This window comes from Bos taurus, chromosome 9 (assembly GCF_002263795.3).
Source record: "Bos taurus isolate L1 Dominette 01449 registration number 42190680 breed Hereford chromosome 9, ARS-UCD2.0, whole genome shotgun sequence".
Lineage (NCBI taxonomy): Eukaryota > Metazoa > Chordata > Mammalia > Artiodactyla > Bovidae > Bos > Bos taurus.
This window is the reverse complement of record NC_037336.1, coordinates 73,414,152-73,442,099: the sequence shown is the minus strand read 5'-3', so window position 1 is coordinate 73,442,099 and position 27,948 is coordinate 73,414,152. Positions and strand designations below refer to the sequence as shown.

General features: G+C 37.4%; 1 protein-coding gene across 14 annotated transcripts in view; it reads left to right on the top strand.

The window, feature by feature from the left end:
* Positions 1–27,948, top strand: part of AHI1 (Abelson helper integration site 1) — a 219,379-nt gene that overhangs the window by 106,929 nt on the left and 84,502 nt on the right. The window contains exon 22 of one of the 14 annotated variants that reach the window (XM_059889909.1): positions 957–12,459. The exons of the other annotated variants lie outside the window; for them this stretch is intronic. Within the exon in view, the coding sequence (XP_059745892.1) occupies positions 957–1,057 (101 nt within the window). The 3' untranslated portion in view covers positions 1,058–12,459. Of the gene's footprint in view, positions 1–956; positions 12,460–27,948 lie in introns of those variants that run through there. 14 annotated transcript variants of the gene reach the window in all.

Below are 27,948 nucleotides of genomic sequence, written 5' to 3'. Positions count from 1 at the left end.
CATAGCATTATAACGGTCAATTTTCACACTTGGTGAATTATATTCCAGCATTTTTTTCTTTAAAAATCACTGAATTATTTCAAAAGCAAATTTGAATTTGGTAACTTTAATGGTAGATACTCTCATCCTCTAGTCTTTTGAGTAGATAATAATTGAAAAGTCACAGAACATGAATTTTATATCTGATTCAGTTTCCTTTGGGTAAAGGAACCATAGTTTATGGATAATCAGATTTTGTGATTCATTTCAAAGAAACCCCAGGTAAAATGCATTTTGGTAGAAACAGGATGCATCCTGCCTGCCAAAATATCACGTTTCTTCAAAATTGGAAAATTAACAAAAGATGCAAAGAAGCTAGTTATTTAAATGTATATCAATCACAGAGTTGAAACAAACTATACAATTGCAAATTTTAGGCGAATATTTTAAATTAATTTGAATAAGGTTTTCAAAGAATCTCAAAGAAAAACCCTCTAGATGAGAAGTGTGTATTTTTGGTATTGAAAGATGTCTGCTTCTATTCATTAGCTTTTGGTATTTCCTAGTATTTTTTTTCTACTATGGAAATCTTTCAGAAAGATGGAAATCTTTCAGAGAACTGAAAATGACAAAACAGTTGTCTTTGACAGAGAGAGGAGGAAACTTGAGCTTGAAAAGACCAGCTTAATTTATTTAGAAATTTAGGAACGATCTTACTCTTCTACTTTGAAGGTATTTGGAGTTTGCATATGAAGTTAGTGTAATATCGCTGATTACGTATTCAGTTCAGTTCAGTTCAGTTCAGTCACTCAATCATGTCCGACTCTCTGCGACCCCATGAGCTGCAGCATGCCAGACCTCCCTGTCCATCACCAACTCCCAGAGATACCAAAATTCATGTCCATTGAGCCAGTGATGCCATGCAACTATCTCATCCTCTGTCGTCCCCTTCTCCTCCTGCCCTCAATCTTTCCCAGCATCAGGGTCTTTTCAAATGAGTCAGCTCTTCGCATCAGGTGGCCAAAGTATTGGAGTTTCAGCTTCAACATCAGTCCTTCCCATGAACACCCAGGACTGATCTCCTTTAAGATGGACTGGTTGGATCTCCTTGAAGTCTAAAGGACTCTCAAAAGTCTTCTACAGCACCACAGTTCAAGAACTAAGCATCAATTCTTCGGCGCTCAGCTTTCTTCATAGTCCAACTCTCACATCCGTGCACCACTACTGGAAAAACCATAGCCTTGACTAGGTGGGCCTTTGTTGGCACAGGAATGTCTCTGCTTTTTAATATGCTATCTAGGTTGGTCATAACTTTCCTTCCAAGGAGTAAGCGTCTTTTAATTTTGTGGCTGCAGTCACCATCTGCAGTGATTTTGGAGCCCTAAAAAATAAAGTCTCTCACTGATTCCACTGTTTCCCCATCTGTTTGCCATTCAGTGATGGGACCAGATGCCACGATCTTAGTTTTCTGAATGTTGAGTTTTAAGCCAACTTTCTCACTCTCCTCTTTCACTTTCATCAAGAGTCTCTTTAGTTCTTCTTCACTTTCTGCCATAAGGGTGGTGTCATCTGCATATCTGAGGTTATTGATATTTCTCCCAGAAATCTTGATTCCAGTTAGTGCTTCATCCACTCCAGCATTTCTCATGGGTACTCTGCATATAAGTTAAATAAGCACGGTGACAATATACAGCCTTGACGTACTCCTTTTCCTATTTGGAACCAGTCTGTTGTTCCATGTCCAGTTCTAACTGTTGCTTCCTGACCTGACTATAGGTTTCTCAAGAGGCAGGTCAAGTGGTCTGGTATTCTCATCTCTTTGAGAATTTTCCACAGTTTATTGTGATCCACACAGTCAACGGCTTTAACATAGTCAATAAAGCAGAAATAGATGTTTTTCTGGAACTCTCGCTTTTTCGATGATCCAACGGATGTTGGAAATTTGATCTCTGATTCTTTGCCTTTTCTAAAACTGGCTTGAACATCTAGAAGTTCTCAGTTCATGTAATGTTCAAACCTGGCTTGGAGAATTTTGAGCTTTACTTTACTAGCGTGAGAGATGAGTGCAATTATACGGTAGTTTGAGCATTCTTTGGCAGTGCCTTTCTTTGGGATTGGAATGAAAACTGACCTTTTCCAGTCCTGTGGCCACTGCTGAGTTTTCCAGATTTGCTGGCATATTGAACACAGCACTTTCACAGGATAATCTTTCAGGATTTGAAAGAGCTCAACTGGAATTCCATCACCTCCACTAGCTTTGTTTGTAGTGATGCTTCCTAAGGCCCATTTGACCTCACATTCCAGGATGTCTGGCTCTAGGTGAGTGATCACACCATTGTGATTATCTGGGTCGTGAAGATCTTTTTTGTACAGTTCTTCTTTGTATTCTTGCCACCTCTTCTTAATATCTTCTGTTTCTGTCATGTCCATACCATTTCTGTCCTTTATTGTGCCCATCTTTGCATGAAATGTTCCCTTGGTATCTCTAATTTTCTTGAAGAGATCTCTAGTCTTTCCCATTCTGTTGTTTTCCTCTATTTCTTTGCATTGATCACTGAGAAAGGCTTTCTTATCTCTCCTTGCTATTCTTTGGAACTCTGCATTCAAATGGGTATATCTTTCCTTTTCTCCTTTGCTTTTCACTTCTTTTCACAGCTATTTGTAAGGCCTCCCCAGACAGCCATTTTGCTTTTTTGCATTTCTTTTTGCTGGGCATGGTCTTGATCCCTGTCTCCTGTACAAGGTCATAAACCTCATTCCATAGATCATCAGGCACTCTGTCTATCAGATCTAGCCCCTTAAATAAATTTGTCAGTTCCACTGTATAATCATAAGGGATTTGGTTTAGGTCATACCTGAATGGTCTAGTGGTTTTCCCCACTTTCTTCAATTCAAATTTAAATTTGAATTTGGCAATAAGGATTTCATGATCTGAGCCATAGTCAGCTCCCGGTCTTGTTTTTGCTGACTGTATAGAGCTTCTCCATCTTTGGCTGCAAAGAATATAATCAGTCTGATTTTGGTGTTGGCCATCTGGTGATGTCCGTGTGTAGAGTCTTCTTTTGTGTTGTTGGAAGAGGGTGTTTGCTATGACCAGTGTGTTCTCTTGGCAAAACTCTATTAGCCTTTGCCCTACTTCATTCTGTACTCCAAGGCCAATTTTGCCTGTTACTCCAGGTGTTTCCTGACTTCCTACTTTTGCATTCCAGTCCCCTATAATGAAAAGAAGATCTTTATTTGATGTCAGTTCTAAAAGGTCTTGTAGGTCTTCATAGAACCATTCAGTTTCAGCTTCTTCAGCATTACTGGTCAGGGCATAGACTTGGATTACCGTGATATTGAATGGTTTGCCTTGGAAACAAACAGTGATCATTGTCATTTTTGAGATTGCATCCAAGTACTGCATTTTGGACTGTTTTGTTGACTATAATGGCTACCCCATTTCTTCTAAGGGGTTCTTGCCCGCAGTAGTAGATACAATGGTCATCTGAGTTAAATTCACCCATGCCAGTCCGTTTTAGTTCGCTGATTCCCAGAATGTCTACGTTCACTCTTGCCGTCTCCTGTTTGACCACTTCCAGTTTGCCTTGATTCACGGACCTAACATTCCAGGTTCCTATGCAATATTGCTCTCTATAGCATCAGACCTTGCTTCTAACAGCAGTCACATCCACAACTGGGTGTTGTTTTTGCTTTGGCTCCATCCCTTCATTCTTTCTCAAGTTATTTCTCCACTGATCTCCAGTAGCATATTGGGCACCTACCGACCTGGGGAGTTCATCTTTCTGTGTCCTATCTTTTTGCCTTTTCATACTGTTACATGTTACAGTAGGAAAATATCTGGATCAAGAGCTCTTATGTTAAGTCCTGGCTGTGCCTTTTATTATCCTTGTTACCTGCAAATGTTAGAATCTTCATTTGAAAACTGGGAATGATGTTTGCATTATATATTGTGGAAAATCAAGTCACAAAGCACATATGAAAACACTCTATAAGCATTAGATACTATGTGAATGTAACATACTTGTATTGTAAACATGATTTGTGTGTGCACTAGCTTTGAAAAAATACTTTGAGTTCTAATTTTAAGTCACTCTGGTAATTAACAGTTGTCCCAAACCTTAGAAATTTTAAATTTCTAGTGTGTCAGATATTTACTGGAAGTTTGAGCAATAGTTTTGCTCTTCTTGTGTATAGTGGAGGGCAGACCATGTGCACCTCCTATAGATGCATTCTCTGCATCCTAATGTGATGCTTGGTTTGCTTTCAGACCATGTCATTTTAATGAGTAGGAGGGAGGAGGGAACCTGGCTCCACCACTTGATGCCTATCTTTCTGCTGAGGTCTAAATTTCTTCCGAGAACAAATCTTGCCTTCCACATTTCAGGATTAAGAGTGTAAAACATAAGTCTGATCAAGTTAGCAGATTGATTAAAGTTCATTCAAGTAGTATCTTAAGTTTATCAGCCAACGAGGTGTAGATAATAGATACAAAATTCTTTCTTTGTCTGTAAACGGAAAGAGAAGACAGGATAGATAGGAAGGCTTTGAAATGGAAGAGTGATTACCACTCTGACAGATAAAGAATAAAAGGAAAACCAGATATGATAAAGGCAAGCCTTGCAAACTTAACAATTTTACCTTGGATTCACTTCCTTTACCTTCAGCTTCCATGGTCATATAGGCCTTGAGTGGGACTTTTAAATCATGCATATCCCTCAATGTGAGCACTGTCTCAGGAGCATGGCCATTAAGCCATGTAATACCTGGTAGGACTGCTTTGCTTGATTTTTAGTTATTCTCATTTTAAGGCATATCTTCCCTATAAAATTTGTTGAGAGACTTCCGTGGCAGTCCAGTGGCTAAGACTTCAGGCTTCCAGTGCTGGGGACATAGGTTCAATCTCTGGTCAGGGAACTAGGATGACACCTGCTGCACAGCCAAAAAAGAAAAAAGAAATTTTTTTTCTTTGTATCATTGTATAGAAAACTTATAAAAGCAGAGTATGTAGTCCATTGCAAAGTGGCCAAATCCATCTTATTCATTAAGAAGCCAATCTTTGTGAAAAGAATCCTGCACTAGGAAACAGGTGAACTAATTTCTACGCTTGGCTCCACTTCTGAATGACTAGAATTTTTAGCAGTTTCTTTAAGCTTCAGGTTTTTTTATCCCTGCAGGTAAATGAGGGCTCTGGATTTGGTGAGTTTCTGTCTTAAAAATTCTGTGAGTCTATTCAATATTCAAAAGAGTTTTAAAAGGGGACAATAGTTAAATGTTCTTGACCGTACAAATAATCTATTAGAATCTGAAATGAAGGACTATGAAAATAATATAGATAGGATGTTTAAAAATAAAAACCTTACTGAAAAGCTGTCTAAATTTCAAGTCTTATGTGCAACTCTTTCAGTTTGTACTGTATAAAGAAATACAATTTACACAGAGCTAGTCAGTATGGCCTACTGGCCTTCATGCCAGAGGCTTAAGAGGAGACCTTGATTTGATACATATTATATGTAAGTGAGTTTATATGCTGGAATGTTAGAGCCCGGGGTGGGTTTATGGTCTGCTATCACTTCTGTTGACCTCATTCCAGGTGAGTTCTGGGTAATGGAGACTGCTAGAAAAGTATTTGTTTCTTCTTTGGTCTATTTTCTTTTGAGTTTCTAGACTATTATCTTTACTTATTCTAAAATCATTCTAAGTAACTACTTTGCTTAAGGTCCTTACTTAAATATGTGGATGAAATAAGACAGTCTCTGTCCTCAGGGAGCTTACTGTCTGGTTGGGAAGGCAAATGAGCATGCAGCAAATTATGTCAGAGTGTGATAAATTCTGAAATCACAGTATAAACAAAGTATCACTGAAATATAGAGGGATAAAGCAGTGGGGCGATTTCTCGTACTTTACATGTCCAAGCAGAACTCTTGCCCCCAAACCCTTCATCTACTTCCACTTCCCCTGCCCCACACCAGATCTTCCCACCGAACACTCAGGCACATGTACCCTGTCGTTTAGGGATCCTTCTTCTCCCTCCACTTCTCTACTTCTGCTCCTATCCCTTAGATTATTCTCCCCATAGCAGACAACAACATTCTTTGAAAAATAAATTAGATTCTATTATTTCCCTATTTAAAACTCTTAAATGGCTTTCTCCAGCAATCTGAATGAGTTCCAAAGACCTTATAAAACCTTCCAGGTCTTGCCTCTTGTCTCTGTCCCTGGCCTCATCAGCAGGTGGGGCTTGAGAAGGGCACACTAAGCTGAGATGGTTGTGCGCTCAGTCGTGTCTGATTCTTGGCAACCCTATGGACTGTAGCCCACCAGGCTCCTCTGTCCATGGGATTTTCCAGGCAAGAATACTGCAGTGGGTTGCCATTTTCCTCCAGGGGATCTTTTCACCTCAGAGATTGAATCCGTATCTCCTGTGTCTCCTGCACTGCAGGCGGATTCTTTACCACTTGAGCCATCAGGAAAGCCACACTGAGCTTCTGAACAAACAATTGAAAGAGAGCCTGACTTGCCTGGTCAGTGGTATGAGGCTTTGGTTAGCTGGAGGAAATGATGAGATGCATGTATTTAGGAAGACCTGAGCTGCAAAGGTAGATGGGGTCAAATTGTGCCCTACTGGGGAATTCACATTTCATTCTCTAGATAAAACAGAGCTATCTAAAGGTATGAGGATGAAAGAGTAATAATAAAATATGTTTCTAAAAAATACCACTGGTGTCTCAGTGAGGGGTGGGTTAGAGAGGAGAAAAGCTGGATACAACACCTATGATACTTATTTCAGCAACTGTTTATTAGGCTATTGTTCCAGGTACTTAATGAACAAAATAATAAATCAGCTAGTTTTATTAAAGTTAAAACCATAAATATTTTCTGAGTAATTTGTATAAGAAATAAATTTATAAAAATATATTCACCAATTATACCTAATGGCAACCCACTCCCGTACTCTTGCCTGCAAAATCCCATGGATGGAGGACCCTGGTGGGCTGCAGTCCATGGGGTCACTAAGAGTCGGACATGACTGAGCGACTTCACTTTCGCTTTTCACTTTCATACATTGGAGAAGGAAATGGCAACCCACTCCAGTATTCTTGCCTGGAAAATCCCAGGGACGGGGGAGCCTGGTGGGCTGCCATCTATGGGGTCACACAGAGTCAGACACGACTGAAGCGACTTAGCAGCAACATACCTAGAAAAAGTGGGGGAGGGGGAGAAATTTTAATTTTAGCATTTTAAATTAAATTGTAGGTTCAGTTCAGTGTCTGACTCTTTGCGACCCCATGGACTGCAGCACATCAGGCTTCCCTGTCCATCACCAACTCCCAGAGCTTACTCAAACTCATGTCCATAGCGTCGGTGATGCCATCCATCCATCTTGTCTCACCACATAATGAACGTGTTATGCTGTTCCTGTACTTCCTTCGTATAATGAAGAAAATCTGTAAAATAACATCCGTGACTTCTACTTGTATCAAAAATTTTATTTATATACATCTTCATTTGATCCTCAGCAAAACCCTCTGAGAAATAAACATTAAAATCACAGAGTGTAAGCTCTTTTGAGAGCTTCTTGGTAAAGAATCTGCAGGAGTCCAGGTTCTATCCCTGGGTTAGGAAGATCCCCTAAAGAAGGGAATGGCAACCCACTCCAGTATTCTTGCCTGAAAAATTCCACAGACAGAGGATCCTGGTGGACTATAGTCCATGGGATCACAAAGAGTTGTACACAACTGAGCGGTTATTTGTTGTAAGACCTTAAAGCTTTGACTTTCAGTCCCTTTACATCAAAACTGGGAAGCAGAGGGCCTGAAATGAGAGTTCACATAACTGGTGGCAGTCGTGTCTAGAGAAAGATTGCCTCTCTTCTGGTTTGGTACTGCTCACACTCCCCACCCCATGCTGCTTCTCCCTCTGCAGAGAGGGGGCACTAGTTCAGACGTGAGGTAGACCCTTGGTGATGCTGTGCCTGGATCCATTATTTCATCCCTGGCCCATTGTCCTCCCACTCTGTCCAGAGGTCCCTCTGGCCGTGTGTGTGACTTTTACTCGCTAGCATTGGAAGTGTGTGATATATTGCAAACTAGTAACCTGGACAGCACTATTTGGAATAGGTGTAGTTGTTAAAACTGAGGTGTCGTGAAAGTAATTTTCTAAGAATTCATGAACTTATCTTTTTACTGGGCCTTGATATACAACTCTGTCTTTGCCAGTTACTAGATTTCTTAAAGCCTAGTTCCAGTGAAACTGTAGTATTCAGTCTCCAGTCATATCAAGAGATTCTCGAGAAATTTCGCTCTGGTCATTGGTCTGAATCCTAGATCCCATTCACCCATCTCGAGAGTTGTTATGGTAGTAGTAAATTTTAACATGTGGATTATTCAGTAATGAGTAAAATCAATCACAGTTATGACGGTGGAAGTTAGAAAGTGCTATCGTCTTTGTATGTCTATATTTGAAGGACAGCACCATTCATTTTTGTGTACTTAATGTACATTTTCACTGCATTGCACTAAATTTCATTCATATCGATAGGTAAGTAGAATCATGTAAAACAAAGTGATTCATTTTTATTAGTATGACTGTTCATGTAATCTTTTTATCATGTTTTAAAATTGTAGACTTGGAATTTGATGGAGAGGCAGAATGTGACATGGCTTTTAAAAAACAATCAGTAGCTTCTGTCTTCTCCATAATTTATTTACACTCTCCTTTACAACGTGTTAATATATATTAATGTTTTTATCATACCCTAAACAGTCAAGATATTTGACTTAAAATCATAAAATAATTCAGATAACTTTAGTATTGGTTGAGAGATCTGTCAAGTTAATTTTTGTACTTCCACATGTTGGATAATGTTTGAAAAATGTATTTTTCTATTCATTTTAGCCAAATATAAAGTTATTCCTTTGAGAAGTTCTGAAAATTACAAGCTATTTTTCTAGTTAAATTTTAATTTTATTGTTTTCACTATGCCAATACTTTTAAGCAAGGTTTTAACTTTTTGTCAGTTCAGTTCAGTCACTCAGTCATGTCTGACTCTTTGCAACCCCATGGACTGCAGCACACCAGGCTTCCCTGTCCATCACCACTCCCAGAGCTTGCTCAAACTCGTGTCCATCAAGTTGGTGATGCCATCCAACCATCTCATCCTCTGTCATCCCCTTCTCCTCCTGCCTTCGATCGTTCCCAGCATCAGGGTCTTTTCCAACGAGTCAGTTCTTGGCATCAGTTGGCCAAAATACGGGAGTTTTGGCTTCACCCTCAGTCCTTCCAATGAACACCCAGGACTGATCTCCTTTAGGATGGACTGGTTGGATCTCTTTGCAGTCCAAGGGGCTCTCAAGTATCTTCTTCAACACCACAGTTCAAAAGCATCAATTCTTTGGTGCTCAGCTTTCTTTATAGTCCAACTCACATCCATACATGACTGCTGGAAAAACCATAGCTTTGGCTAGACAGACCTTTGTCGGCAAAGTAATGTCTCTGCTTTTTGATATGCTATCTAGGTTGGTCATAGTTTTTCTTCCAAGGAGCAAGCGTCTCTTAATTTCGTGGCTGCAGTCACCATCTGCAATGATATTGGAGCCCCCAAAAATAAAGTCTCTCACTGTTTTCCATTGTTTTCCTATCTGTTTGCTATGACGTGATGGGACCAGATGCCATGATCTTAGTTTTCTGAATGTTGAGCTTCAAGCCAACTTTTTCACTCTTCTCTTTCACTTTCATCAAGAGGCTCTTTAGTTCTTCTTCACTTTCTGCCATAAGGGTGGTGTCATCTGCATATCTGAGGTTATTGATATTTCTCCCAGCAATCTTGATTCCAGCTTGTGCCATGTCCAGCCTGGCATTATGCAAGATGTACTCTGCATATAAGTTAAATAAGCAGGGTAACAGTATACGGCCTTGATATACTCCTTTTCCTATTTGGAACCAGTCTGTTGTTCCATGTCCAGTTCTAACTGTTGCTTCCTGACCTGCATATAAATTTGTCAGGAGACAGGGAAGGTGGTCTGGTATTCCCATCTCTTTTAAGAATTTTGCACAGATTGTTGTGATCCATATAGTCACAGGCTTTGGCGTAGTCAATAAAGCAGAAATAGATGTTTTTCTGGAAATCTCTTGCTTTTTCAATGGTCCAGCGGATGTTGGAAATTTGTTCTGTGGTTCCTCTGTCTTTTCTAAATCCAGCTTGAACATCTGGAAGTTCTCGGTGCATGTAATGTTGAAGCCTGGCTTAGAGAATTTTGAGTATTACTTTGCTAGCGTATGAGAGGGAGAAGGCAATGGCACCCCACTCCAGTACTCTTGCCTGGAAAATCCCATGGATGGAGGAGCCTGGTAGGCTGCAGTCCATGGGGTCTCTAGGAGTCGGACATGACTGAGCAACTTCCCTTTCACTTTTCACTTTCATACATTGGAGAAGGAAATGGCAACCCACTCCAGTGTTCTTGCTTGGAGAATCCCAGGGATGGGGGAGCCTGGTGGGCTGCCGTCTATGGGGTCGCACAGAGTCGGACACGACTGAAGCGACTTAGCAGCAGCAGCAGCGTATGAGATGAGTGCAGTTGTGTGGTAGTTTGAGCATTCTTTGGCATTGCCTTTCTTTGGGATTGGAATGAAAACTGACCTTTTCCAGTCCTGTGGCTACTGCTGAGTTTTCCAGATTTGCTGGCATATTGAGTGCAGCACTTTCACAACATCATCTTTTAGGATTTGAAATAGCTCAACTGGAATTCCATCACCTCCACTAGCTTTGTTCGTAGTGATGCTTCCTAAGGCCCACTTGACCTCACATTGCAGGATGTCTGGCTCTGGGTGAGTGATCACACCATCGTCGTTATCTGAGCCATTAAAATCTGTTTTGTATAGTTCTTCTGTGTATTCTTTTGTGTAACATTTTAGAGAAGTGCACAATTTTTTAAATAATGTAACTGAAATCTATGTCCTGCTTGACTTCACATTCCAGGATGTCTGGCTCTAGGTGAATGATCACAGCATCATGGTTATCTGGGTCATTGAAATCTGTTTTGTATAGTTCTTCTATGTATTCTTCTGTGTAACTTCTTATAGAGAAGTGCAAAATTTTTTAAATAATGTAAATGAAATCTATTATTTGTGTGTCATAATTTCACCAGAGAGTCTGTGATATCCTTATATAAACCCATTGTTGAAGGCATATTACATGTAAACTGGAAGTATGATGGTTCTTGTATTTCAAAGGGAAAAAAAGAAAACATTTACGCAAAAATTAGGTTAGAATAACTCAAACACAGGTGATGGTAAAAGGGGGTTTCCATTTTAAGGAAGGTAAAATGAGTTCAAAGTACTCTTTCATACTATCTGAATTGGCAGAATTTTCTGATAGTATTACTTAATGAACTTCAAACTATTCATTGAAAAAGAATGTTTCATTGAATTCTGATTTCAGATCTCCAGAATTTCAAGGCTTACGTTCAGGTATGGGTTGGTGAAAGGAATTAATTCACTACCATAGATAATTTACAGAATTAACTGATTTTCTGTAGACAGATGTCCTTAAATTTGCCTTATGCTGCTAACCAACCACTGTTCTGCATCCAGCACTTGTGTGTTTTGGTGGGAAAAGCACTAGACCTGGGGTCAGAAGGCCAGAAGGGTTGGGCCTGACTCTAATTCTGCCCCGTCACAGCTGTTACCTTGGGTAGTTTCTCTCTCCCAGTATAATGTCTCTACTTTCCTCTTCAGATGATTTTTCTACTTCATAGAATTGTGAGAATCTGAAGGGTATTTTTAATGCTTTGAAATCCATAAAATACTGTGAGAATAAACATCACGAGATTCTGTGGGAGATTCTTTTTAAGTTTGAAATTATACAGTTTGCAATGTGGCCAAAGGAATGGAGGAAATCTTATTTTAAGACATGATTTAATAAAATGTGTTAAGTGATGATGGTTAAGTGATGATAGAGAAAAGAACATGTCAGACAGGCAAACATGGATTCTCGAAAGAGAATTTTGAGAAGCATGCCAAAAAAGACATTAAGTTGAAGTAATTAGAAGACAAGTTTTCAAACAAATATACCTCAAATACAAATAATCCAACTAGAAGCTTCTTAACTTTTGAAACTTTGGCTTTCCATATAAGTACCAGCCCACACAAAACCCCTGGAGATGGGATTGTTTTAATATTTGGATTTTTCTGGACACTGAGAAACAGACCTTGATCACATGGATTTTTTTCTTTAACACATCATCACTATTTTATATTCCCTTCCACAAAGAAGAGATTTCATTTGTTAGATATTTTTGTTGTCATTAGTAATTGGATTCTCTAAAGCTGGTGTTTGATGGTACATTAAAGATATAAGATGCTGTTTTAATAACCAATATGAGGGTTTTACTGAGTGATTCTCCAGTGATTTGAGTTAATCTACTTGTTGAAGATTGAAGCATATCTGTACTTGTAATAAAAGTGCCTATATTTCTTCAATAGTATCACTTGAATTAGTAAACTGTTTCTAACCATGTTCATAACTTAAAGTATATTCTACATATTTGTGTGTGTGTGTGCTAAGTCACTTCAGTTGTCTCCATACTCTTTGTGACCCTATGGACTGTAGTCCAGCAGGCTCCTCTGTCCATGGGGATTCTCCAGGCAAGAATACTGGCATGGGTTGCCATGCCCTCCTCCAGGGGATCTTCGCAACCCGAGGATTGAACCCACATCTCTTATGTCTTCTGCATTGCCAGGTGGATTCTTTACCACTCGAGCCACCTGGGAAGCCCATTCTACATATTCTTTACTAATTTGAACATCATTTTTATCAACTCAAGTGAATGTTAATATACTTAATGAATAATCTTTATGCACAAGGTAAGGCACTTAGTATAATGGTCTGCATTGAGATTTCTCCAGATACTCTCTGAAGAGAAAATAGGAATGCAAGCATTTCTCTTCATCTGAATCTGCTGATTTGAATGAGCTTAAATTTATGCACTATTTTCTAGACACTTATTTTGTAAGAAGCTATTTTGTAGAATATTTATATGGTGTAAATGGTTCTAACTTTTTAATTTTCAACCTTTTTCTCCCATCCGTTAAAAATAGAAGATTTGCTTTATGTTTTTCTTCTCTTTAGTCACATTTCTGTGTGTGTGTGTGTGTGTGTGTGTGTGTTTTGTTTAAGAACCTGCTAAATTTAGTTGTAAAGTATACTGTGACATTTGCCCAGTGGGTTAATTTTTAAAGTAAAATAATTAAGTTACTGAAAAATAATAAGAAAGCAACTGAAAACCATAAACTATAGGAAATTAAAATGAGATCTTACGGATTTAATGAACATGAAAACTACATAATTTCATTGTAACATAGCCAGAGTACATGCCAGATCACTGAATTTGTATTTTATAGACATTCTGATGTTTACCTTTTTACCTAAGTTTTCCAATTGATGTGATAACAAATGCTTGATTTGTCTTTTTTATATTTTAAAGATTTATAGAAGTTATTTGCATAAGACATCTTTTTTTAAAAAAGATCAAATACAAAATTTCTGAGAGTTTAAACAAAGTTAAATAGCTGTTGTAGTTTATGTGGCTGTGAAATATGAAATCTAATCTTAGAAAAGATTTTCAGCTTCACACTTGTGTAGTGAGATATATTAGGTTGATGCAAATGTAAATGAGGTTTCAGACCGTGAATTTTAAATCATTGTAACTAGGCTCAAACACATATTTATTAATCAAAATAGGAACCATTACAATAAACACATTTTTGCCAATGAGAAATAAGTTTGTTTATTCCTGTAGCATAAAAAGTCCATACTTCAGGATTTGAAAAATTCTTGGAAAGCATTGTCTGCTTCCTCTTGGTTGAAGTGTTTTCCCTGCAAAAAGTTGCTGAGATGCTTGGAGAAGTAGTAGTCAGTTGGCGAGAGGTCAGGTGAAATGGCAAGTGAGGCAAAACCCCGTAGCCCAGTTGTTCAACATTTGAAGCGTGGGTTGTACGACGTGTCTTCGGGCACTGTCATGAAGAAGAATTGGGCCCTTTCTGTGGACCAGAATCGGCTGCAGGCATTGCAGTTTTGGGTGCATCTCATCGATTTGCTGAGCATACTTCTCATATGTAGTGGTTTCACCGGGATTTAGAAAGCCGTGGTGGGTCAGCTGGGCACAGACAAACAGTTCAGTTCAGTTCAGTCACTCAGTCATGTCCGACTCTTTGCGACCCCATGAACCACAGCACGCCAGGCCTCCCTGTCCATCACCAACTCCCGGAGTCTACCCAAACCTATGTCCATCGAGTCAGTGATGCCATCCAGCCATCTCATCCTCTGTCGTCCCCTCCTCCTTCTGCCCTCAGTCTTTCCCAGCATCAGGGTATTTTCCAATGAGTCAGCTCTTCGCATCAGGTGGCCAAAATATTGGAGTTTCAGCTTTAGCATCAGTCTTTCCAATGAACACCCAGGACTGATCTCCTTTAGAATGGACTGGTTGGATCTCCTTGCAGTCCGAGAGACTCTCAAGAGTCTTCTCCAACACCACAGTTCAAAAGCATCAATTCTTCGGTGCTCAGCTTTCTTGATAGTCCAACTCTCACATCCATACGTGACCACTGGAAAAACCATAGCCTTGACTAGATGGACTTTTGTTGGCAAAGTAATGTCTCTGCTTTTTAATATGCTGTCTAGGTTGGTCAATGATCATGACCTTTTTCTGGTGCAGGTTTGACTTTGGGAAGTGCTTTGGAGCTTCTTTTTGATCCAGCCACTGAGCTGGTCCTCACCAGTTTCATATACAGCCCACTTTTTGTTGCACATCATGATCTGATAAAGAAGTGGTTCGTTTTTGTTGCATAGAATAAGAAGACGATGCTTCAAAATGACAATTTTTTTTTTTATTTTAGTCAGCTCATGAGGCACTCACTTACTGAGCTTTTTCACCTTTCCAATTTGCTTGAAATGTTGAGCAACCATAGAATGGGCAACGTTGAGTTCTTTGACACGTGTAGTTGAAAGAGAATCATTGATGATCCTCTCAGTTGGTGGTTGTCAGCTTCCGATGCCGGCCACTGCACTCCTCATCTTCAAGGTTCTTGTCTTCTTTGCAAAACTTCCTGAACCACCACTAATGTTCATTAGCAATTCCTGGGCCAAATGCATTATAGATGTGGCTCTGCTGCTTTACCACCCGCTTTGAACTCGAATTAGAAAATTGCTTGAATTTGCTTTTTGTCTAACATCATTTCCGTAATCTAAAAAAAATACACAGCAAGTAATAAGTCATTGGCAAAAAACAGAAAGTGAGAAATATACGTTTAGACTATGTATAACATAACCTGCATTTAAGAATGTATTCCAGTATCAAAAGGCAAAGATCCACAAAGCACAACCGCTATTACTTTTGCACCAATCTAATATACGCGAACCACTTTTTGTCATATATGTGATTGAACTGTGATCATTGCCATGAGTGAGGTTGAGTTTCCTGAAAGGAGTTTCTATATTTTACTGTTGATATTTGCATTACCCTTTTTCAGGTGGAAACTTTGGACTCCTTCTCCTTTCCTTTTTCTAACTAATCAGCCCTCTCATTCCTTTATTCAGGTCTTCCTTAGTTCACCAATCATCCATTTGACCCTCATGGTTTCTCTCTTGTCCTGTTTGCTCCTTTTTCCTAGTATCAAAGTTCTGTGGATGTCATTATATCTTCCTAAATCTCTCTTAAGTTCTCTTCCTGAATTGACATTTCCTCTATGTTCAGTTTTTTCCCTCTGTTAATATATCCTGTGCTTTTCTTTTATGCTAGTGATTTTTTCCTTTATATCTGATGATCCTTGGTATCTGTTTTTTAAATGAAGGACTGGGTACAAATATGTTTTCTTTCCTCTTCTCTTGTGTAAGTAACTCTATAATTAGCTTTTTTGTCATCTGAGCAGAAAGCCTATCAGGAACTTTGCGTATGTGGCTAAAACATATTAACTGGCAGCTTATATTTAGGGTAAAGAGGGAAAATAAATGAATTCACCTGTCAGGCTGTCAGACTAATTGCCAGAAAGAGAATAAGCAGATCAACAGTATCCACTCTAAAGGTCTTCACTCTTTCCAGATGGTTTGTTCAATATTTTTTCACAGAGGCAGTACCACTTTTTTGTGTGTGGTTAATGCTCAGCAGTATTCATTTTATGTGGGATCTACATCCTGTTTGGCCCAAGTGTTTTACATATGAACCTTCAATGATTTCTCCTGGGTTATATTTTATTTCACCACCTTCCCAATACACTGATTCAGTGTTTGCAACTCCTCTTGAGTTTTGTTTGTCCAATAGATTCTGTATCTCCTTCAGCCCACAGTAATGTTCTCAGACAGATGTGTCGAATCACTTTTCATCTTCTCTAAGTTTGCTGAAATCTCTAATCTGCTCTTTCAGTCTCACCAGTGACCTGTACACACCGCTAATTCCAATGGTCAGTTCTCTGTCCTTATCTTGCTTGACCTATCAGCAGCATTTGACACATTTGATGGCTTATTAACACATGGTTTCCAGGCCACCGCATTCTCGGTTTCTTTATCTCATTAGCCACTGCTCTTCATCCTTCTTTGCTATTCTTCCTCTTCTCTTCCTTGTCTTCTTAGACTGCTCCACTGCAATCAGATCCTCTTTCATTACCTATATATATAATATATATTCACTTCCTTGGCGATCTCATGACTAAAGAAAACCCACGCGCCCAGTGATTCTCAAGTGTTAGTCTTCCGCCCAGACCTCTTTGCTGCATTCTAGACCAGCACAGTCTATATGGGAGCCTCCAGTCTCATGTGACAGTGGAATACTGGAAATGTGTTTTGTATGACTTAGAAACTAAATGTTTAATTTTCCTTCGTTTCCATTTAAATGTAAATAGCTACACATGGCCAGTAGCTGTCATTGTGCACAAGTTCAGACCTATATCTACTTTGATGTAAATCTTTATTATCTGACATCAGACAAATCAGGAGTTACAATATTAAGACTAGATTACCCATTTTTAAATTAAGTACAAATAATGCTTTTAATATTAAAACTTTCCTGAATATATCATCCTGAAGACTTCATGATATTTCATCATCATGATTGTGCAGATGTTATTAACAAGCCAGTATTGATTAACTTGAATAGAGAGTCCAGAAGTTTATTTTTCATATTTAAATTAGTACCACAGATTCTAGTAGCACTTAGCCAAGAGGTCAGAAACACCTGAATTTAGATTCAGATTTTGTTTCTTATGCTGTGACCTGGAGCAAGTTATTTCAACTTAGTGACTCGTCATTTGAAAATAGAGGATAGGAAAGTGTTTACTGCAAGTGAAAGTTTTTAAATACCAACCTATGTTTGACTTACAATGCAGTAGAGTTATAGATAGTATCTTTATGACTATATCCAGAACTGTTTTAATCATTGAACTTTTTGATTTTTAACTTCCCACTAAACTTCAGAAAGAGAAATCACTATGCTCTTAAAATTAAATTTAGTGAATGTCTTAAGTGAAAAATCCATGTTCTTTTAGTACATAAATATTTTTTTCAGAGTACAGCATCTAGGCATACTAATTAAGATGTTTCCAAGACAAAAAGAGTTTTTATTACATAATCCTAAGGTAGGAGAACGTTTCAGCTTTCCTGTCAGAACATAATTCACATCATGGTGGAAATCATGAATGTTTTGTACTTTACTGCTGTGCCTCCAGGGAAAATTGATAGTATCAGTAACCAATCTACTCAGAGTGAGGATTAGAGGAAGGATTACAAAAACTTTATATTGGCTGCAGCAGGCAAGGTGGGAGGGCAGGTTATAAAATGGCAAAATTATTTTTGATTAGGCCTAATTTATGGTCTGTTTCTTATAGTTTCAGAAAGACTATATTTAATATTGTTTAATACCAACCATGAAACACATTTTACTATTTTTATAATTTCATACTGAAATTGACAGTTTTTCCATTTTTAAGGTAGTTAGGCATATAAAAAGATGTTGTGGGATATATTCCTGAATATGTTTTTGCAAGGTTTTCTGTACATTTTTTTTGTGATAATAAACTTAGTGCCTGGTCTTAAAGAAAACGAGTATTCTATAATTTCAAAGCCTTTCTTCAGTTGCTAGATCTTATGATTATTTTTAGTTTTTCAGCACTATATAAATATATCAAATGTTGACCATATCTCTGACAATGAAGAATAGTTTAATTCATGTTTAAAGTAGAATAAATTTTACTCCATATTAATCATGTATATGTATTCCTTTCCTTTATGTATCTATACATTAGCATTTTCACATATTTCCCAACACTGTCCATTTCAGTCTTTATGTTCTGTTATTCTGTGAAAAGTTATGACTTTGAAAACATTAGTTATAGTTTTATTGACTGATCTTGCTTAGAGTAGGCACTACTTAGAATGAAGAAAGCAGCTCTTTATGTTTCCCCTCCCTGGTCATGGGGAAAAAAAGAAATACCATTTATATCATAAAAATGATAATTTTTATTTTCTTTGTAAATTTCCACCTCCCAAAGTAACTGTTTTGTGAATTAAGTCTATGACAAGAAATACTTTAGTGTTTAAACATTTTGGTTGTGTCTTCTGAAAGCCCTGGAAATTCAGAGAAGGAGGGTTATATAAATGAAGTTTTCATTGACTCTTACTCAGTTAGGTTATACTTTTCTAAGTTGTACTCAGAATAGCCTAAGGCTTCTCGCAGAGTAGCTAACTGCATGCTTTTGCATTTTGTGGTTTAGTCAGTTTGGTCTGGATAGTGAAGAGACTGTGATATCATAGAATTTACTGGTAATGTTTTCTGGAAATGAACATCCATCACTTATTGAAAATGTCAACTAACAATGGAAATTAGGTTGAGGAATCAGACCTTCTGGTAATGATAGAGATATCTAGATAATGTTGATTTGTATTTTCCAGAATTTTAAACATGTGTTTTCAGGAAGCTTTTTCCTTGAGTAAAAAGTGAATGAAAACGTAAAGAATTACTCTGGTTTTTTTTCTGCACGTCTGAGAGCAAAGTTGATGACAAATATGGAAACTAAGAATTGACTAAGTGGAATGACTGGTCATTTTTTTTTAATAATTTAAGCGGTTTTTGTAATGTAAATGTTTGACAAGTAAAAAGAACATTTTTCTAATGCTCTAATTTCAGTCAATTTACTTTTTTTTTTACTTTCTTCTCTGAAAAAAATTCAATTATAATAATAATATAATAAATTGAGGGTGATTTTTGACTAGTGTCCATCTTTTCCTTTTTTTATCAAAACCAGAAATACTATATTTTAGTAGAAGCACTCTTAAAAAAGCTGTTAACTGAGTTTAAAAAATAAAAACTTTTTTATACTTTATCAAAAATTATTTCATATAGTTTATCAAGCAGTGTTTATGGTGAGTTTACTCTGTGTTAGGGACCAGGCCACGCCCTAAGGAAATGGAAGAGGAAGGACTACCCTCAGAGTCCTCCCAGGCTGGTTGGGGAATACAGCAGGCAAAGAAACAGTTATAAGATATTGGAGAGATGACTTCAACAGGAGATAAGCATAAAACACTAAGGAAACACAGAGGAAGGAATCGTCTTGATTAAATGTGTTAATTCTGTGTTGTCTTTACAGTATAGAACAATATTATCCATTTAAGACTGCTCTAAATGGCAGTTTAGAGTTAGGAATCTGAATTTTGTTGCTGGCCTTTTATATGACTAATATGTCACAAGTCATGTCATAACCTTAATTGCTATGTTACTTCTTTCAAATGTGTCTCCCAGGAGTATTCTGGGAATAAGTGAGTTAATACATAGAAAACCCTCCAGTTTCTTTTATATTAATGTGTATGAGTGACCCTGTGTGTGTGTGCTCTGTATACTTGCCCTTCTATTGAAAGAAATCCCAGTCTTTCACATCTCAAAGCTATTAAATCTAATTAAGCAGGTTTTTTGGATTTTTTTTTTTAATCAATGTAGAATTAACAAAGTTTGGGGATTTTTGCAGAGGTGGTCTTGTTTTCCTTTTTTCTTCATTTTTCTTTTATTTTTGTAGTAATGTTATTAGACTTGATACTTAATGTCATCTCAGGCTTTTCAATCTGTATATTTTCAAGTGAAGATTTAATAAAGAGTTGAAAATAAAACACTTTAATGTTAAAGGCAGTTATAAATGCACAGTATAGCAATTAGGCAAGTTAATGTACTTCTTAATATTCATTGAACTTTGAACAGGGAAAAAATTAATATAATCGGAGTTGTCAAAAACATATTCTAAATCGTCATGCTTATGTTCAAAATTTTCTTATCTCTCCCTAAAATTTAAATTGTATCTTTTATGACTAGACCTGGGAAAATGAGTTCTCTCTTTCTTACGTTCTCAATACCACACCACCATAGTAGATGAAAATAGCTTTCCATTATTAAATCCTTTCTAAATGCTAACTTTCTTCTTGTGTGTGTGTGCTTTGTTTTTTCAATTATAAAGTGTGTGTAATTCCTGAACATGCAGAAACTGGGAATGCAACATTCATTCATACATTCAGTAAGTACCCAATGCGTACTTACTTTGTCCCAGGCACAGTTCTAAGTGTTACGTGAACCAAACAGATAATAATCCATGTCCTTGTTTAAATTTAACTTCCAGCAGAGAGAGACAGACAGTAAGCAAATAAATATAATAAATAACAAAGCAAGGAAAGGGCTGGGAAATGGGTTAGGTTGATGTCTTTAATGGGGGGAAGGGCCAAGGAAAGCTTCACAGAGAAGGTGACACTTGAGCAGAATTTTGAAGAAGAAAGAAAGCCGTGTGGTCTGAAAGAGTAGCATATACAACCAAGATGCCAAGTCAGGAGTATGCTTGGTGTGCATTTTGCACAGCAAAAAAAAGCGAATATGGCTGTTGTGAAGGAATGATGGGGAGAGTGGAATGTCAGAGTGGTAACAAGAGGCCGTATATAAACGAAGTTAAAAGCACTGCCCTATCCCAGTACTGGCAGTATTCACTAGAGATGTATTTTCAAAAGGGCAAGGTGGGTGGGACTGTACAGTTTAATACTTGCTATAATTAAAGATAGGAACAAAAAATACTGGAGAGTAGATATGATGTAAAGCAGAAAAATAATTGTTATAAGATGAGAAGACTTACTTATAAAAGGTATTAGGGCATTCCATCTAGGAAGGCTGTTAAAAGATTATGTTAATTGTAGTGGGAGAACAGGACTGAAATAAGAAGCTAGAGATGTGAAGTTATTAACATATTAGAAATTTGGACTATGAATGGTAAGACATAGAGAAGTAGAATTTGAGGATAACTAAGGATTCTAATTTTGGTGAATGAGTGAATGGCAATCCATGAACAAAAATACTGAATAGGAATATTGGGGAAATGATACTGAATTGTATTTTGGATATAATGAGTTTGAGATGCCTGGCAAACATCTGGATTGAGCTGTCAAACAGCTTGTAGTTCTATTTGAGCCTTATTTATTAAATATCTTACTATGAGTCAAGCCCTGTGCCAGGAACCAGACGGCATACTTTGAAATATAGGCTTGGATCGTAAGTATAGATTAAGGAGTGAAGGGCATATGTGTAGTCTTTAAATCCACAAGAGTTAGGGAGATAAGCTGGAAGAGACTATTGAAGAAACTAAGAACCATTAGGATGACTGTGAGATCAATAGCTTGGATATTTGCTGCCTCAAAAGACAATAAAGGAAACACTGAAATACAAGCATGTACAGAAAGCTTTTTTTATGCTAAATGTCTTTTTAAAAATTCCTCACTGCAGCAACAAATCTGAATAAAAAATAAACTGAATTATATGATTACCCTTCATCTTTTTGTAGCTGTACTTGTGATTTGCAAGGGACTACATAACATTGTTCAAATAATTAATAACAGTATTAAAGACAGATTAAATTATATTTTATGGATTTAACACCAGAATTGAAGTGTTTTTGTCCTTGTCTCAATTTTATTAGAAACATACTTGACTGTCCTCAGATTGAATATCTAGAACATGTCACAAAAGATATGATTTGCACAGACTTCAGTCTCTTGTTAGAAGAAATTGATGAAATGCTAAAAATTCTGTTCAGTTCTTAAATAGAAATAAGAACTGTGGGATTTTGAGGAGTGATTAGCTTGCATAATTAAATTATTTGTGTATCAGTTTATGAGTCAGTTAAAGAAATACTAGCTTTATATATTTATTGGATCAGTAAATTTAATTTTTTGACTGATATTTGGGAATAAATAGCACAGATCACTTAGAGACTGGTATAGCCAGGAAATCTTCCCAGAAGGTACGAGATGGAACTGAAGCACAGAAAGACTGAATTATACTGTTGGTGGTGGGACTGAAGCCATGAGTCACATTGTCTGATGTATTCTTCACCGTATAGCTACTTACTTCTCCTTGCTTGCTTTATACTTTTTCACAAGCATTAATTTACTAGTCTCAGAGCTTATGGACCTCTTTTACCCTACTTCCTAGTGTCTTATGTACTCATTCATGTTTACATGCTTCTGGTGAGTGGCTCACTACATGATTCCATGACTGACACAGGAAAGCCTACTAATTTGTGGTTTGAATATTCGCTGCTTTACCTCTGTCTGTGATGTACAGATATCCAAACATTGTAGATTCAAGGGCTGTAGGCTTTGATGTTTCTGAATTTGGAGAAGTTTTTCCATAAAATAAATGAAAACTGCAGTTTTCAAAGAATATTCTCTTTCTGAAATCTTTAACATATATAGAGGGCTTTCCATAGCATCCTGAAAAATCTGATATGAAATAAATATTAACATTTTACCAGGTTAAATGAGGATAAGCCACTTTTAAAATTCACATTTACTAAAAATTCAATTTTAGATGAATATTTAGAAAAATATATGGAATATGGGATGCCTATTCCTGTGGAGAATCTGTAACCAGTTCTGCTGCAAGATGTTTTTGTAATTCTCATTTTCTCTATTCATGTATTCAGTCATTCAACACGCACTTATTGAAGATGAACTGTATGATGCAAGAAACTAAAACAGTTTTATTAAGTATAGTGATGGAAATGCTGTGATAGAGGATTTCACAGGAATACTAAGGGAGGGAGATGTGTCGGAGGGCATCTAAATCAGGAGTGGGGTGAGGAGAAGAAAATCACCTAGTGTTTCCTGGACTGCGCAATGCTTGCTCTGACTTGAAGGGATGTCCGAATGGCTTTGCGTGCTGGTTTGAGTTAAGCACTTCTCTGGCAGTGTGGGATGTCATTGGAAATTTTACAGAACAAATCAGGGAGTTGGATTAGAAAGCTATTTCAATAATCCAAATGATGAGTGTCCCAAAAAGTAGCGAGATAGAGAGGAAGGGGCAGGCTTTATTTATATTTATTTATATATATATGTATATATACACACACATATATGTGTGTACATATATCTATATGCATACACATATATATGTTGGATGTGTATATTTTATAGTAAATTTTTAATAATAAAATTTTTAATTAAATGTATGATAAAGTCAATATTTTCGCCTCAGGTTTTATGAGGTGAGCCATTAAGTTCTAACAAGAATTCATTATTAAAATCACCAACCTTTGTCCTATAAATATTTAATTATATTGCTTGAAAGTGAAAGTCACTCAGTCATATCCGACTGTTTGAGACCCCATGGACTATAGTCCATGGAGTTTTCCAGGCCATAATACTGGAGTGGGCAGCCTTTTGGGGATCTTCCTAATCCAGGAAATGAACTTAGTTCTCCTGCATTGCAGATGGATTCTTTACCAGCTGAGCCACAAGGGAAGCCCTAAACCTTAGTTCTACATGTATTTAAAGGCTGTTGAAAATATATGGCAAATATAGAATTTTTTTAATTGAAGTATACTTGATTTACAATGTTGTGTTGCAGGTGTGCAAAGTAATCATTCAATATTTTTATAGATTATACTCCCTTTAAAGTTATTATAAAATATTGGCTATCTTCCCTGTGCTATACAGTATGTCTTTGAGTGAGTGTGAGTGGTAGTCACTCCCTTGTGTCGGACCCTTTGCGAACCCATGGACTATATAGCCCACCAGGGTCCTCTGTCCGTGGAATTCTCCAGGCAAGAATACTGGAGTGGGTTGCCATTTCCTTCTCCAACAATATATCTTTATAACTTATTAATTTTACACATAGTTTATACTTCTTCTTAATCCTCTATCTCTTATCTTGCCCTCCCCCCTCTTCCCTCTCTCCACTGATAACCACTATTTTGTTCTCTATATCTGTGAATCTGTTTCCTTTCTTTATATTCACTAGTTTTACATTTTAGACCACATTTAGGGGATATGATACAGTATTTGAGTTTCTCTGACTGCCTTATTTATTAAGCATAATATCCTCCATGTCCATCCATAGAAATTAACTTGTTTATGGCTGGGTAATATTCCATTATACACACAGATGAGATCAGATCAGATCAGTCGCTCAGTCGTGTCTGACTCTTTGCGACCCCATGAATCGCAGCACGCCAGGCCTCCCTGTCCATCAAGAACTCCCGGAGTTCACTGAGACTCATGTCCATCAAGTCAGTGATGCCATTCAGCCATCTCATCACACACACACACATACATATATACCACATCTTCTTTATCCATTCATCTGTTGATGATAGGTATTTGGGTGGCTTCCATACCTTAGCTAGTGTATATAATATTGCAGTAAACACGAGGGTGTGTGTATCTTTTTGAATTAGTGTTTTTGTTTTTTTCAGATATATACTTGAGAGTAGATTTGCTGGATGATATGGTAGTTCTAATTTTAGTTTTCTGAGAAACCTCCATACTGTTTTCCATAGTGGCTGCACCAATTTACATTCCTACCAACTATGTGCTACAGTTCCCTTTTTTCCATATCCTCACCAACATTTGTCCTTTGTGGTCTTTTTGATGACAGCCATTCTGACAAGTATGAGGTGGTATCAGATTGCAGTTTTGATTTGCATTTCTCTGATGATTGGTGAGATGGAGCATCTTTCCATGTGTCTGTATGTCTTCTTTGGAGAAATTGTCTATTCAGGTCACCTGCCCACTTTTTAAATCAGGTTATTTGTTTTTTTGATATTGAGTTGTATGTGCTGTTTATTTATTATGTATATTATTTATTGGTCATATCATTTCCAAATATTTTTTCCCATTCAGTAGATAATCTTCTCATTTTGTCAGTGGTTTCCTTGGCTATGTAAAACCTTTAAGTTTAATTAGGTTCCATTTATTTATTTTTGCTTTTGCATCCTTTGCCTTAGGAGAAGATGGGGAAAAATTTTTGCTTCAATTAATGTCAAAGAGTGTTCTACCTATGTTTTTTTCCTGGAGTTTTATGATTTCCAGTCTTTAATTTAGGTCTTTCATCTATTTTGAGCTTTTTCTTTTTTTATCTGGTGTGAAGAAATATTCTAACTTCATATTTTTTTACAGTTAGCTGTCCAGTTACCCCAGTATCACTCACTGAAGAGTCTATCTTTACTCCATTGTTTATTCTTGCCTCCTTTGCCAGACCTGCCTGTTGTAGGTCAATTGATCATAAGTGTGTGGGATTTCTTCTGGGCTCTCTATTCTGTTCCATTGATCTATGTCTTTTTGTGCCAGTACCATGCTATTTTGATTATTGCAGCTTTGTAGTATAGTCTGAAATCAGGGTGTATGCTACCTCTAACTTTATAAACATTACTTTGGCTGTTCAGGATCTTTTGTATTTCCATATAAATTTTAGCATTATCTTTTCTAGTTCTGTGAAAACTGTCATGGATATTTTGATGGGGGTTGCTTTAAGTCTGTAGGTTGCTTTTAGCAGTATGGACATTTTAACAGTATTATTAGTTCTTCCAGTCCATCCATAGTATCTTTCCATATCTTTGTATCATCTTCAGTTTTCTTTATCAGTGCTTTATAGTTTATAGAGTGTAGATCTTTTACTTCCTTGGTTAAGTTTATTCCTAGGTATTTTATTCATTGTGATGCAATTTTAAATGTCATTATTTTCATGCTTTCTCTTTCTGATAGTTTGTTGTTGTTGTTGTTATTTAGTCACCAAGTCATGTCCAGCTCTTCACGACCTCATGCACTGCAGCACACCAGGCATCCCTGTCCCTCACCATCTCCCAGAGTTTGCCCAAGTTCATGTCCTTGAATCAGTGATGCCATCCAACCATCTCATCCTCTGTCACCTTCTTCTCCTTCTGCCTTCAGTCTTTCCCATCAGGGTCTTTTCCAGTATGTCAGCTGTTCACATCAGGTGGCCAAAGTATTGGAGCTTCAGCTTCAGCATCAGTCCTTCCAAAGAATATTCAGGGTTGATTTCCTTTAAGAGTAATTGGTTTGATCTCCTTACTTTCCAAGGAATCTCAAGAGTCTTCTCTAGCACCACAGTTTGAAAGCAACAGTTCTTCAGTTGATTGTTACAGTATACAAAATCAACAGATTTTGGTATGTTAATCTTATATCCTGCAACTTTACTGAATTCATTTATTAGTTCTAATAGTTTTGGGTGGAGACTTTAGGATTTTCTGTTTATAATATCATGTCATTTGCAAATGGTGACAGTTTTACTTCTTTCCTTCCAATTTGGATGCCTTTTATTTCTTTTCCTTTCTTTTGTTTTTTCTTTTTTGTTTGACTGCTGTACCTAAGACTTCCAATACAATGATAAATAGAAGTATTAAGAGTGGGCATCCTTGTCTTGTTTCTGATTTTAGAGGGAAAGTTTTTAGCTCATCACCATTGAGTATAATGTTAGCTGCAGGTTTATCATAAATGGGCTTTATTATGTTGGCATATGTTCCCTCCCAGGTGGCACAGTGTAAGAATCCATCTGCCAATGCAGCAGACACAAGAGATGCAAGTTCAGTCCCTGCATCTCGAAAGATCCCTTGGAGTAGGAAATGGCAACCAACTCCAGTATTCTTGCCTGAAAAATGCCATGGACAGAGAAGCCTGGTGGGCTACAGTCCACGGGGTTGCAAAGAGTCAGACATGATTGAGCAACTGACCATACACACACACACACACACACACATACACACACTAATTTTGATGAGAGTTTTTATCGTGAATGATTGTTGAATTTTGTTTTTCTTTTTGCTCTTCTGATTGGATGATTTGCATTGTTCTAGCTTTCAGATCATTTATGCATTCTTCTATGTTACCTTGTCTGCCGTTAATTCTTTCTAGTATGTTTTTCATTTCAGTTATTGTATTCTTTAGTTCTGACTGGTTCTTTTTTATGATTTCTAGTTCTTTGTTAAAATTCTCACTTGTTCATCTATTCTTTCCCAAGTTCAGTTAGTATTCTTATTACTAATAATTTGAACTCTTTTTCTGGTAAATTATCTGTTTCATTAGTTGTTCTTTCAGGGTTTTTTTTTTTTTTTCTTGTTCATTCATTTGAAATAAAAACTTCTGTCTTATTTTGCTTAACTTTCTACGTCTGTATGAAATTAGGTGAAACTGTTAACCAGTGCAGTCTTGAAGTCTTGAAGAGGTGTTGTGGTGTGCAAGCATCCTATGAACTGTGTTTGTGCCCACTGGCTTTGATGTTCGACTGGGATCTGAAAGGAGCAAGGGTTGTGCTTTCCCCTAGGGTGTAGTAGCATCTGTCACCTTGGTGGGAAGTGGGGTTAGAGATGCAGGAGCTGAGTCACATGTGAGCATAGGCTTCTCCTTTGCTCAGTGGGCATCACCACCGTATCAAGAGTGGGGATGGGTCCCAAGGTTATGAAACAGAAGCCCTAAGGGGCAGATCTGAGCTTATTATTTCCTTTAAGAACATTCTCCCCACTACTGGCAATGGCACCTTCTCCCCAGAAAAGAGCAGTGCTGGAGCAACAGGAGCCAAAGCAGACATCCACTGGCCCAGGTTTGGACACATGCTGGGATGGTCACAGGACACCAATCAGAGCTCCAGACCACACCTGATCTGCCTT